Below are 13,230 nucleotides of genomic sequence, written 5' to 3' on the forward strand. Positions count from 1 at the left end.
CTAATGACTAGTGGTTTTTTGCCTTAGGAGATTTTTCATATTAAGTTTTAATGTCTACTGCCATCCTTTCCACTTTGCAGGAGGAGATGGACACCCGGCCCAAGGTGTCCTCCCTGCTCAACCGCATGGCCAATTACACCAACTTGATGCAGGGAGCCCGTGAACATGAGGAGGCTGAGAATGTCCCTCCAGGCAAGAAAAAAGCTATCAAGGTAAGGAGCTTGGTGATAGTGAGATACTAAGGCAGTTAGAGGTGGTAAGCATTTGAAGGTAGTGAATGAGTTGATATCCAAAACTGAAAGGAGTTTATGCTTTCGCCATGGCTGCGCTACAACTATGGGGCTTCCCTTTCCTGGAGACTTTCCAGAACAAAAAACTGTGCTTCTTGAAGTTTAAAACACCTTTTTGTTTGAGATGGATTTTAGCCACTGGTCTTAAGGCAGCATGAGGTAAACCTCAAAAATATTTTTGATTTCTTGACATTTTTTTGAAATTTGTAGGAGCCAGTTAAAAACTAAGTACATCAGATCAATTACCGTATTTTTTGCCCTATAGGACGCACTTTTTCCCCTCCAAAAATGAAGGGGAAATGTGTGTGCGTCCTATGGGGCGAATGCAGGCTTTCGCTGAAGCCTGGAGAGCGAGGGGGGTCGTTGCGCACTGACCACTCTCACTCTCCAGGCTTCAGGAAGCTATCCGCTAGCCGTGGGAGACCCAGCCGCGCGGCTCTCCCACGGCTAGCGGAGACCTTGCCGGCACCCAGAAGCTTGAGGCGCGCTGAACTCCGCACACCCCAAGCTTCGGGATTAGCGCAGAGTACCTGGGGGGAAATAATTTTTTCCCCTTTATTTCCCCCCAAAAAAACTAGGTGTGTCCTATGGGCCGGTGCGTGCTATGGGGCGAAAAATACGGTAAAAGCCCTGCTCAGAGTTATGCAAAATGTTCAGATTCCTAAGCCACAAAATCAAGCTCTGAGGTATCTGAGTAACCAGGTACCCAGGATTTTTCCCTAGTCCTATGAGCAGGGCTTTAGTTTTTATGTGTTGCCTATTTGCAATTGATTTTTAATATGACTTACTATATGTGCAGTTTAGTGCTGTTACCTGCTCTGCACTTGGTGGCTGGGTTTGTCTGGGAGTTCAGACAAAGGGGTGAGGTTGTCAAAGAGAAAGATATCTGAAGGCCAAGTAGCAGAGAAGTCACAGGTATTTAAATCACGTATGCAAAGGATGAAGAGCAAGGTAGGGGCAGCAAAGTGGAGTAGGTTTGGTTTTGAGAGCTTGTCCTTTTCCTTCCAGTCTCCACAGATGGGCACATTCATGGGAGTCTATCTGCCTTGCCTGCAGAACATCTTCGGGGTGATTCTCTTCTTACGGCTCACCTGGGTGGTGGGTACAGCTGGCGTGTTGCAAGCCTTTGCCATTGTCCTCATCTGCTGTTGCTGTGTGAGTTCCTCTCTCCTACTGTCTGAATCATGTCCTGGTTTAGGGGTTTTAATGTCTTAGAGAAGAAGATTGGAGTGAGCAGTCTGGGCCACAGCATGGAGATGGGGGCTAAATCATACTTTGTGACTTTAGCAGGCCACAGCTGAGATCGTAATGTAAAAGTCATAAGATTACCCTTCTTCCCACATGCATCCAGCTGTGTCATGAGGCCAGTGATAGATTTTATTTCCACAACTTGTCAGATTTTCTTTAGCTGTAGTTGTATCTTATGGGAAATTGCCTATTGTCCTATCTAACAAGAGTATAATTGCACAACCAAATGAATGAAAGCCCTTTAAGATTGTGTGTTTTTCTTCTAAATCCTCCTGTGGTCTTTTCTCGTCCTCAGACTCTGCTAACAGCCATCTCCATGAGTGCCATTGCCACCAATGGAGTTGTGCCTGGTGAGTACTTAATATCTAAAGAGCCATCTTCTCCCACACTTCACTGCCCACCAAATACATTCATCTTCAAAAGCAGCCCAGAGTGCTCTCACCATCAGAACTTAACCAAGTAACTACTTGGGAAAGGTCCTTTTCTGAGGTGGTGCCCAAATGGTGGAATTCTTTCCTTAAACTTGTTCACCAGATACCAATGCTATCTATGTCAGATGACGTTCATCTTGTCATAAAAACACAATGCCTTCTTATAGTATTTGAGATCCACATAAATCACTGCTTTGTTTTGTGGTACTCATCGGCTAACTCAGTTGATCATAACCTTTTGGTTTGTTTAATTCCATTTGGGTGCTGTCCTGACAAAATTCTAGAAATAAAAAGTTCCTCTACAAGCAGATGTTTAGGATGTGTAGGAAGTGCAAATGATAACCCTTTTCCCTGTCTGCAAAGTCTCTTGACCTCCTACCCACTGCTTTATTTCCTCTTCACAGCTGGGGGTTCATACTTCATGATCTCACGAGCTTTGGGGCCTGAGTTTGGAGGAGCTGTTGGACTCTGCTTTTATCTGGGCACCACCTTTGCTGCTGCAATGTACATTTTGGGAGCCATTGAAATCTTCCTGGTAAGTGTTCTGCCCCCCTAGTTGTGAAACAGGTGCTATTCCACATAGCTGTGGCCACTTCCAAGCAGCCTGACAGCCTTGAGCGGAGTGAGTACTTCTGCTAATCTTGCAAAATCCATGTTTTCCCCCTCTTATCTGCTGACCTTTCTAAAAGTGACATGTCTCTTTCTTCCCTCTCTCAGATGTACATTGCCCCTGAGGCAGCCATCTTCCATAGTGAGGATCCCTTGAAGGAGCCAGCAGCCATGCTCAACAACATGCGGGTGTATGGCTCAGCCTTTCTAGTGATTATGGTTCTGGTGGTGTTCGTGGGTGTACGCTACGTGAATAAGTTTGCCTCTCTCTTCCTTGCCTGTGTCATTGTCTCAATCCTGGCCATCTACGCTGGTGCCATCAAGTCCTCTTTTGCACCTCCTGACTTCCCGTAGGTTATCAGCATACTTGGATATGATCAATTGTGATACTTGGATATGATTCATTGTGACTTCTCTTTTAATCAGTCTGGGATGTCACAGATCCTACAAGAAGTTGTTGGAATATGTAGTTTTTTGAACGTGCATAGAGTTTTCTGTTCTGGGGAAGGGTTAGGGATCTTTGGTCACAGTTTTTTACAAGACTGCAACCATCTCTCCATAGTTAGATAACTTCAGTTTCCCATGCCCTTGGGCAACTTAAGGGTTGGGACTCTCAGATTTGTTTGTGCATGCCTTGGCCTCTTTATAGCCTAACGGGTTTGTTCATCTTTTTGTGTCTCCTCTCCATTCAGCGTGTGCATGCTGGGGAACCGCTCTCTCTCCCGGCACCACATTAATGACTGTGCCAAGACGGTGGAGCGTGACAACATCACCCAGCACACTGTCCTCTGGGAGTTTTTCTGCAATGCTACCAAGCACCACAATGCCTCCTGTGATGATTATTTTCAGCACAACAATGTCACCGTTATCCAGGGTATCCCAGGGCTGGCCAGTGGCATTATCACTGGTGAGAGATACCTTTCCTTCCCTGTCAACAGTACACTTGATTTTCCCCATGTTGGGACAATCCAAGAGGTGTCCTACACACTGTCTAGATAAACAGCCATTTCCCTTCCCTCCCTAACTGAGGGTCTGTGTTGTGTAGTGGCCATAAATAGCAACTGGGTGTCCTTGGGACGGTCACCACCTCTTAGCCTAACCTATCTCATAGGATAGCAAGAAGTTTGTAGACCACTGGAGGAAGGGTGGGGTGATGATGATGATGATGACAGCAATAATTGTGGTGGTTCTGGTGGTAATAATAATGGTATTGATAATTGCAGAGAATCTTTGGAGCAGCTACTTGGTGAAAGGTGAAATAATTGAGAAACCATCATTGCATTCGGCTGACGTGTGGGGAAGCCTGAATCAGCAGTATGTGCTGGCTGACATCACCACTTCCTTTACCCTTCTTGTGGGCATCTTTTTCCCTTCAGTCACTGGTAAGAGCTACGTTGTTGCTATGTATTGTTCAGAGGGGTCTCCAGAGGCAAACCGTTCCAGAAGTGTAGATAGCCAACTTTCAATCTGGGATGCTTATACTTAAAACACAGGTCTTTCTATGGACTCTTGCAGTTCTCAGCAAAGCACCCTCTCTCAGCCTAGGAGTAAGGAGTTAATATTGCCTCAGCTGTGAACTGGACTGGATGCAGTTTTGTTGCTGCTGTTCCTCTCTAATGGCCCAGTTTGATGCAGTATCATCTTTCTTCATATTGCCCAGCATAAGATCAACTATTTTTTTCTTTTACATCAGGGTAATAGATCATATGCAAAAATTATTCAAAGGTTCAGTATAGTTTCTTAGCAGTACCTCCTTTGGTCACATAATTTTGTTTTCTTGCTCTCAGAAAATCTATTTATTTATTTTTTTGTCTTCACAGGAATCATGGCTGGATCAAATCGTTCTGGAGACCTGAAGGATGCCCAGAAATCTATCCCCATTGGTACCATCTTGGCTATTCTCACCACCTCCTTTGTGTGTATCCTTCCTGGCAGATGTAGGGTCAAATAAACAAGGGATGGATAAGGGTGGAATGGAGGGAGTTGGTGCCTGTGTGGGAAGAATGGCTGCCCTTTTGCATCCTTTGTTGTCTTGCAAGAACATCTTACTGCTCCTTGACCATTTGACACATCAGATCTTAGCAACGTAGTGCTGTTTGGGGCATGTGTGGAAGGTGTCGTGCTCAGAGATAAGTAAGTAGTAACTTTCCCTAGTGCCACAGTTCTCAGATATAAATCAGACGTGATATTTCTATTTTGGATTCAAATTTTAAGCTGTGTTCTTAAAAGGCAGTTATGGCTACCAACCTGGATGGCTTTAAAAGCAAATTAGACAAATTCATAGAGGAGAGAGCTGTTAATGGATACTAGCTATTATGACTGTGCTTTGCCTCCACAGCTGTAGGCATTAGTGCCTTTGAATACCAGTTGATGAAAGCCACAGGATGGGAGAGTGCTCTTGTGCTTGAATCCTACTTGTGGGTTTCTCACAGGCATCTGGTTGGCCAATGTGAGAACAGGATGCTGGACTAGATGCGTCATTGTGACTAAAAATGTGGGCCCCTTTTTAGGGGCAGAGTCTCAACCCTTTGGCACATATTTCTGGCCCACTCATTTCTCAGCCATGCTGGATACATGCTGTTAGCCTGGATCCAACCCACAGAAAGGAAGCTGGAGAGAAAACTAAGGCTGGAATCCTATACAGTGGTACCTCGCAAGACGAATGCCTTGTAAGACAAAAAACTCGCAAGACGAAAGAGTTTTTCGTTTTTTGAGTTGCTTCGCAAGACAAATTTCCCTATGGGCTTGCTTCGCAAGACGAAAACGTCTTGCAAGTTTGTTTCCTTTTTCTTAAAACCGTTAATCCTATGGGAATCCGTGCTTCACAAGACGAAAAATTCGCAAGACGAAAAAACTCGCGGAATGAATTAATTTCGTCTTGCGAGGCACCACTGTATCTGCTTTCCTGGGAGCAAGTCACATTGTACTGACTAAACTCATAGGATTGTACTGTTAAGTTAGTTGCATCTATTCCTTTTGAAACCAATGGAACAAATGCAACTAACCTGGTTTGGATCTAATCCTGCATCTTCTGATTTCTCTGTGTGCTGGACCATTGTTTCTACTGGATCTTTGTACTTCTCACTATTAGCCCTTAGACAGATACCTAATGGCCTCACTTTTGCTTCTATTGGATAGGTTTGGTGATACAGTGAAAGGGAATCTGGTGGTCGGGACCCTGTCCTGGCCATCCCCTTGGGTCATTGTCATCGGTTCGTTCTTCTCCACGTGTGGAGCTGGGCTGCAGAGCCTCACCGGTGCACCCAGACTGCTACAAGCCATAGCCAAGGACAACATTATACCCTTCCTGCGGGTAAGAGTGACAACCGCTTATTGACTTGCTGCTGAAAAAAACCTTGGTTGTCCCAAGTAATCTGTTTCCTTATTCACTCTAGGTATTTGGCCATGGCAAAGCCAATGGAGAACCCACGTGGGCCTTGCTTCTGACAGCAGGCATTGCAGAACTGGGGATCCTCATTGCTTCTTTGGATATGGTAGCACCCATCCTTTCCATGTAAGTGCCATATATATCATGGGTTGGAGTCTCTAGGAATAGTACACAGCTGACTCTACTTTCTTTTCTCCCCAAGGTTCTTCCTGATGTGTTATCTCTTTGTCAACCTAGCCTGCGCATTACAAACTCTGCTACGCAGCCCCAACTGGAGACCCCGCTTCCGGTACTATCACTGGTAAGAGGGCCACACTACCTAGTGAGTGGGAGGAGGAAGGACATTGGCAGGTACTACAAACGGGGGGGGGGGGTGCAAATTCAGACTCCCGAGTTCTATGTCCTGCTGTACAAAAGGAATGGGGTTAGCATAAAATGAGGGAATTGGGGCTGGACTCCTGGCCTGTGTATTTGGTATGTCTACGGACAAGTACAAAAGGTTCTCTTGAATGGAATCCAGCACCCTGAGACTCTCGGCTCACATTTTAAACAGCAAACGAAATAAACAATAGTCTGCATGCTTTCCTCCCTTCCCCCTTTCTCTTCTTGTAGGGCACTCTCCTTCATGGGCATGAGCATCTGTGTGGCACTCATGTTCATCTCCTCCTGGTATTATGCAATTGTTGCCATGGTGATAGCTGGAATGATCTACAAATACATTGAGTACCATGGGTGAGTGCCTGTAACCTTCCAGAGCTCTAGCATTCTAGCCCTCTTTATCCAGCCTCTTACTCCACAGCCGGGGAACAGCAGGGGGAATTCCTTGCAACCACACTCACTCACTCAGTCTCCAGTTGGGTGAGAGCGGAATCATTTCCTTTTTGGAACTTTTGCTGAGATCGTGAGGGTGAAGGTTCGGTTGTGGGTTTCTGAGGCTCAGGCTCAGGAAATAGACGATTGCAGCCAGAAGTTTTGGGGCCTTTTACCTTCAGTTGCAGGATTTTTGTTTTCTTTTTGTGAGAAATGCAGGTCAGAGGGCATGAAGGCTTGGAATCATGATCCCTTTCTTTGAATGCTGAGGGTGGAAATCACCACACCTGACCTCTTTTGTGATGCAGCCTTGTCCTCCTGCCTCCTGCATGATTGCCTTGGCCGCATTTCCCCCTCTGCCAATGCTTCTGGAAAGGAGGGGCACTGAGTGACTTGGCTCTCCTTGAGCTCATTTGGCTGAACATTTTCTGCATCCCCCAGGGCCGAGAAGGAGTGGGGCGATGGCATCCGTGGCCTGTCCCTCAGCGCAGCCCGCTTTGCCCTGCTGCGTCTTGAGGAGGGGCCACCCCACACCAAGAACTGGAGGTAGGAAGAGACTTGATGCTTCTTCGTTTTGCCTTGGGCTGTGTGTGCCACATGCAGAGACCTTGTGCATGCATACGTGTATTTGTGTGCATGTGCTGTAGACAAACGTGCACACAAATACGCTCTTCTGTGTGGCAGCCTGAACCCACCTGCTACTTTGCTCCTTGTATGTGCATTTTGGACTTTATTTTCTTTCTTAGGCCACAACTGCTGGTGCTGCTAAAGCTGGACGAGGATCAGCACGTGAAGCATCCGCGCCTGCTCACCTTTGCCTCTCAGCTGAAAGCTGGAAAGGGCCTCACCATCGTGGGCTCCGTCATGGTGGGCAACTTCCTGGAGTGTTACAGTGATGCACTGGCTGCCGAGCAGGTGAAGCCCACTGCTACTCACTGGATTTCATAGGTCAAATAGGAGGTGTAGGCACTGGGGTTGATCTGGCAGTCAGGCCATCAGACTTAGAAGCCCTACTTCCTGATCCTAAATGAAGAGGACAGTTGTGGTCATTAAGGCATAATGAATTGGGATTATTCCTTTCCCATATTCAGCAGATGCAAGAAATGTAGGAAGCTGACTTATAATAGTCAGATCATTGTTGCCTCTAGCTCGGTATCATTCACACTGATTAGCAGTGACTCTCCAGAGTTTTAGACAGGGATCTCTCCCTGCTTTACATGGAAATACCTAGGATTAAACTCTATTGCCGTATTAGTTCTTGCTGCAGAAACCTCCAGTATATTGATTTCAGAAACCATTTCCTCAGTAATATCCCATCTCCATAATGCCTTCGACCCTGAAGGACAAGCTTTTAAATACTTACGGTAACCAACTTAAGTGAGTTGGAGTTCAGCAACACAGGATTTCACTGTGGCAAAGCATTCACCGGGTTGGGGCACAGAGAGCTCTCCATGCTAGTGTCCTCTAACAGCCTTAATGTTTCTTGTTTCAGACCATCAAGCACCTGATGGAGGCAGAGCGGGTGAAAGGCTTCTGCCAAATCGTGGTGGCTGCCAAAGTGCGAGAGGGCATCTCCCACCTCATTCAGTCCTGTGGCCTGGGTGGCATGAAGCACAACACAGTTGTCATGGGCTGGCCCAACGCCTGGCGCCAGAGTGAGGATGCCCGTGCTTGGAAAACTTTCATTGGTAAGGCCTGTCCCATAGGGAGGTGAGAGGGAGGGCTTCCTCAGTCAAGGGATCCATATTGCATTACTCTCTCTTTCTACCCTGCAGGCACTGTCCGAGTGACTACAGCTGCTCACCTCGCCTTGCTTGTGGCAAAGAACGTGTCCTTCTTCCCTAGCAATACAGATCCTTTCCCCGAGGGGAGCATTGACGTCTGGTGGATTGTTCATGATGGTGGGATGCTGATGTTACTCCCTTTCCTCCTCAAGCAACACAAGGTGCTGGCGGGGGGGGGGGGATCATTGGGGGAGATGAATCAGAGGGGAAGGTAAACCTGTAGATGGGGCTGCTAACTCTCTTTTCCTACTTTAAAGGTGTGGCGTAAATGCAAAATCCGCATCTTCACTGTAGCCCAGCTGGAGGATAACAGCATCCAGATGAAGAAGGATTTAGCAACCTTTCTCTATCACCTCCGCATTGAGGCAGAGGTAGAAGTGGTGGAAATGGTGAGAGACAAAACAGGCAGAGGAAGCCAGGAGGGGTTAGGGGCATTAGTTGGTTTTTGTTTCTCCTGTGGTCAGCAAGTTAGGCGTCACACAGTCAAGGGCAGGACTTGGAAGATAGATTGGCTAATAGAGAAATGAGGCAAAGGCTTGGACACATGTTGGATATAAGAAGCTTTTCCTGCCTACTAGAAACCATACCCTGATGCCCCGTTTTTTTTCAGTCTTCACCTGTAACTTCAGGCAAATTGTGAGTTGTCTTCCTGTCATCTCACCCCTCCCCTCCCCTCCATAGCCTCAGGTCGTAGCTACTCAGATCTTTGTTTTACTTGTTCTCTGCCTTTCAAAGAAACTACTAGTTCTTGCTTTGTAAGCCACAATATTCTGTTGCTCAGAGCATATCTACAACTGTGCAGATTCCTAGAGAAAGGCACACAGACTAATGCATGCATCCAGTTCTGCCATTTTGTTGCACTAGGAAGAAATCTGGGCATTTCTGTGCGCTCTGAGTGTGCCAGAGCTGGCCAGAGGACAGATCATCTTGGCCCCACTCTGTGTATGAGTTTACACTTTCTTGTCTCCCCAACAGCATGACAGCGATATTTCTGCCTACACCTATGAGCGCACGCTGATGATGGAGCAGCGCTGCCAGATGCTGCGGCAAATGCGTCTCTCAAAGACGGAGCGGGACCGAGAGGTGAACTGGGCTGGGACAAGTGGGAAGGGAAGGGCTTAAAGATAAGCACTTCCTAGTTGCTTCTTCACTGATCTTCCTAGGTGCTCCCCACACAGGCGCAGCTGGTGAAGGACAGAAACTCGATGCTGCGGCTGACCAGCATTGGCTCAGATGATGACGAAGAGACTGAGACTTACCAGGAAAAGGTGCACATGACGTGGACCAAGGACAAGTACATGGCATCCCGAGGGCACAAACCCAAGACCTTGGAGAACTTCCAGGATCTGCTCAACATGCGGCCGTAAGAATCTGCCAAGTCCCAGGACACTTCAGCCCATTTCTGTTCACTTAACTCTTTCCTGAAATTCTGTCCTGCATTTTATGGCTTCCTGAATCCTCTTGGATAGTAACAAATCTTATTCTTTTTTTTTTGTTCAATCCTAGCATGCTTTGGGGTCACACTTCTGCTTCTCTGTGGCAAGACCACCTTTGACACTTTTCTTTAGGGTTTGGAGTCAAGAGACAAATGTCCTTTCTACTTCTTCACAGCTCCAGCTGCTTCAATAACCATACCATCAAATGTTACATTATTTCCACTGCTTCTATTTTGGCAGCATAAGGTCATTCAGTTTGTTTCCCATCTCCAGTGTGGTCCAGACCCTGTTGGCATCTTAGATTGCTGCAGCTGCCATATTGTATCCATTCCCTCCTCCAATCCATATGTGTCTTAGTGCTTTCTCCAGTTTTCCAGAAGCCAGATCTCTGAACCAAAGCTTCCTGCAAGTGTACATCCATAGGCATGCCTGGTCTTAGTGACAATTTGTCTCTTCCTTCCTACGACCCAGGGACCAGTCCAACGTGAGACGTATGCACACAGCTGTGAAGCTCAATGAGGTCATAGTCAACAAGTCCCACGATGCCAAGCTGGTACTGCTCAACATGCCAGGCCCACCACGTAATCCTGATGGTGATGAGAACTGTATCCTTTTCTGCAGGATCCTGTCTTATGCTGGGATGCAAGAAGGATCGGAGGTGGCAGCAGGACTAGGGTATGTGTGTATAAGAGAGAGAGAGAAAGAAAGTGCTATTTCCTTGACTGCCTTCTAACTGCAGATATGGAATTCCTGGAGGTCCTAACAGAGGGGCTGGAGCGTGTGCTGCTTGTGCGGGGTGGTGGCAGCGAGGTCATCACTATCTACTCCTAGAGGAGCTAGGAGGGCTTCCTCCTGATAGACTCTGTTCTGTCAAGTTGACATCTGCTTCCTGCCTGTCACCACCTGCAACTTGATCTCCCAAGGAGAGCAGCTATCAGTGTCACACCTCCTATGCTTTCTTTTCCCTGTGGCAGTTTGGGGTTCTTCAAATGGGGCGATTTCCCCTATTTGGAGACTAGAGTTGACATTTCTCCATGCCTTCCGTAAAGGTACATGCCGGAAACTGCATAAGCTTGTCACGAAAGGAGATTAGACTGGATTGGGCTGGGAGATGGCTGGATCTTCCCTTTAAAAAGCGTAGGACTAGTGAGGCAAGTAATACTTTGGAGGGATTAAACAGAGCAAAAACGTAGGTTGCTTCCACCTTAAGAGTTAACTACTGCTTCTGCCCTCTGGTGGGCATGACAAAAATGGAGCAACAGGGTCCTCCTACTGCAGAGACTGTTACATTTCATTGTTGAATCAAGAAGAGGAGAAATGATTGCTGCTTGGAGGACCTAGAGGGAGGAAGATGCAGCCTCCATTGTGCCACTTTCTTCTGGTCAGTGCCAAAGTCTTTCTGCTTTATTTCCCTTGAAATCAAGGGGAGGGACAGCATTTAGGAAGATGGAACTGACTCTTACAGTACTTATCTCATACCCTAATCCCTTGAGGGATTCCAAAACTCAAATTAATTGTTGGCTGGGTGTGGGGGGAAGAGTTTACTCTTAAGCCAGGCTGCAGGTGGCATATTGATGGAGGGACATACATAACTGTTCTGCTTTCTTTTCCCTATGGTCCTCACACTCCTATCTGGGCAAGGAAGCTAGACCAATTTGCCAGGTCCTTCTCTATAGCGTCTGGTTGCTGTTACAGGTTGAGAGAAAAAGGAGACAGCAGCCTCTCCTTTCTAAACCATAGAAAGAGAAGCAGAGCAGCAATATCTCCTGACCTTTGTAACATGCCCTCCCTGCTCCCAGGTGGCTGACCTTCTCTTCCCTCAAGCTTGGGCCAGAGAAGGCTATTGTGACCCTATCTGTGTCTATACTGAGGACCCACAACTTGCTGTTTTTGTGAGTGTTGGGAAATATGTCCTTCCTACCCCTACAGAAGCAAACACTGGAAAAGGTGCTGTGCTGTTTTGTCCAACCCAATTTCAATGACGGATGTCTAATTCTCCTCCTCCTCCCACCACTTTGCTCAAGTATAGTATGCAGGGACCACTCCTCTTGGGGGTAGCCTTAAAGCAGATTCAGCTCCAGCCTCTCCTCCACTTTTATTTTAAAAGGGAAGTTCATGTTAAGTACCTCACCTCTTATTTTGGGGGAGGTCTTTTAATTTATTGGGGGGGATGACCTTGTTTACATACAGCATCAAGTTTTGGGGTGTGATTTTTTGCTTCCTGAATTATGTAAAGAATAAACTTTTTATATATAATTCTTTTTTTGAAGTTGTGATGATTCATTATGTCACATTCATTCAGTCTATACCCGCTATTTTTGTGAATCTGTTAACTGATTAGCTTCTGGTATATATACCTATACTTGGGTTCATTCCAGTCTGGCTATGACACTGAAGCTTCCTTGGCTGCCCTGGTTGAAGATATTTGCCAGAATAAAGGCGATGCATGCGAATGGCAGTGGCGGTCAGAGCAATTGTCGGCATCCCCCCACCCCCCAAAAATAGCTCAACAACTCTGGGCAATCTCCCATTTCCTTAATTTGGGGTCCCCCAAAATAGGGATTGTCTTATACACGGAAAAATACGGTAGTTATGGGAGGGTACTGTTTAGCACCATGGGAGGTGTCATGTGGTGTCTCACAGGGTTCCATCTTCACCTGCATGCTGTTTAACATCTATATGATGTTGGTCATTATCAGGAGAGCTGGAATGAAGTATCATCAACATGCAGATGAAACCTAGCTCTCTTTTACTTACAAATAGTTATATATTTATTTATACTCCATCTTTTTCTCTGACGGGACTCAAGGTAGCATACAGCTCTCTCTCCCACCAGGATGAGGCGGCAGCTGAGGTATTAGACTGGTGCTTGGAGCGGGTAACAGATTGGATGTTGAGCAGTAAGTCAAAGCTTAATCCTGAAGACAGGTGTTGTGTCCAGAGTTCTCATGTCATAGGAGGTGGGGAGATGCCTGTTCTAGACAAAGGAGATGCAGGGCCATGCCTCTGGCAACACAGAGACCCTCCCAATATTGCTGTCAAGTTAGGGACCCTTTCTGCACAGGCCTCTACATGCATAGCTTTCTCCAGAAGCTGGAACTATGCAGAATTGGCAGGCAGAGGTGGGGTGCTCAAAGGCATGGTTTTTCTACATACTTTACCTTTTCATCTGACTAATATTTGAAGGGGCCCCCTGTGTGCGAAACAATAGTGCCTTATTGTGAACATTTTCAA

At 46.6% G+C, this 13,230-nt stretch overlaps 1 protein-coding gene across 5 annotated transcripts in view; it reads left to right on the plus strand.

Moving 5' to 3' along the window:
- Window positions 1–12,252, plus strand: part of SLC12A6 (solute carrier family 12 member 6) — a 47,313-nt gene extending 35,061 nt beyond the window's left edge. For 3 of the 5 annotated variants that reach the window (XM_079951530.1, XM_079951532.1, XM_079951534.1), the window contains 22 exons: window positions 81–212; window positions 1,299–1,445; window positions 1,834–1,888; window positions 2,374–2,504; window positions 2,687–2,928; window positions 3,271–3,485; window positions 3,802–3,960; window positions 4,399–4,497; window positions 4,654–4,711; window positions 5,717–5,891; window positions 5,974–6,092; window positions 6,169–6,267; window positions 6,579–6,698; window positions 7,218–7,322; window positions 7,523–7,691; window positions 8,269–8,464; window positions 8,552–8,721; window positions 8,818–8,949; window positions 9,536–9,643; window positions 9,724–9,923; window positions 10,468–10,601; window positions 10,736–12,252. In XM_079951530.1, the coding sequence (XP_079807656.1) occupies window positions 81–212; window positions 1,299–1,445; window positions 1,834–1,888; window positions 2,374–2,504; window positions 2,687–2,928; window positions 3,271–3,485; window positions 3,802–3,960; window positions 4,399–4,497; window positions 4,654–4,711; window positions 5,717–5,891; window positions 5,974–6,092; window positions 6,169–6,267; window positions 6,579–6,698; window positions 7,218–7,322; window positions 7,523–7,691; window positions 8,269–8,464; window positions 8,552–8,721; window positions 8,818–8,949; window positions 9,536–9,643; window positions 9,724–9,923; window positions 10,468–10,601; window positions 10,736–10,827 (3,057 nt within the window). In that variant the 3' untranslated portion in view covers window positions 10,828–12,252. The remainder of the gene's footprint in view (window positions 1–80; window positions 213–1,298; window positions 1,446–1,833; window positions 1,889–2,373; window positions 2,505–2,686; window positions 2,929–3,270; window positions 3,486–3,801; window positions 3,961–4,398; window positions 4,498–4,653; window positions 4,712–5,716; window positions 5,892–5,973; window positions 6,093–6,168; window positions 6,268–6,578; window positions 6,699–7,217; window positions 7,323–7,522; window positions 7,692–8,268; window positions 8,465–8,551; window positions 8,722–8,817; window positions 8,950–9,535; window positions 9,644–9,723; window positions 9,924–10,467; window positions 10,602–10,735) is intronic. The other 2 variants (XM_079951531.1, XM_079951533.1) reach the window with 1 other exon arrangement.
- The last annotated feature ends 978 nt before the right edge of the window (window positions 12,253–13,230 follow it).

Source organism: Podarcis cretensis (assembly GCF_951804945.1).
Source record: "Podarcis cretensis genome assembly, chromosome: 13".
NCBI lineage: Eukaryota > Metazoa > Chordata > Lepidosauria > Squamata > Lacertidae > Podarcis > Podarcis cretensis.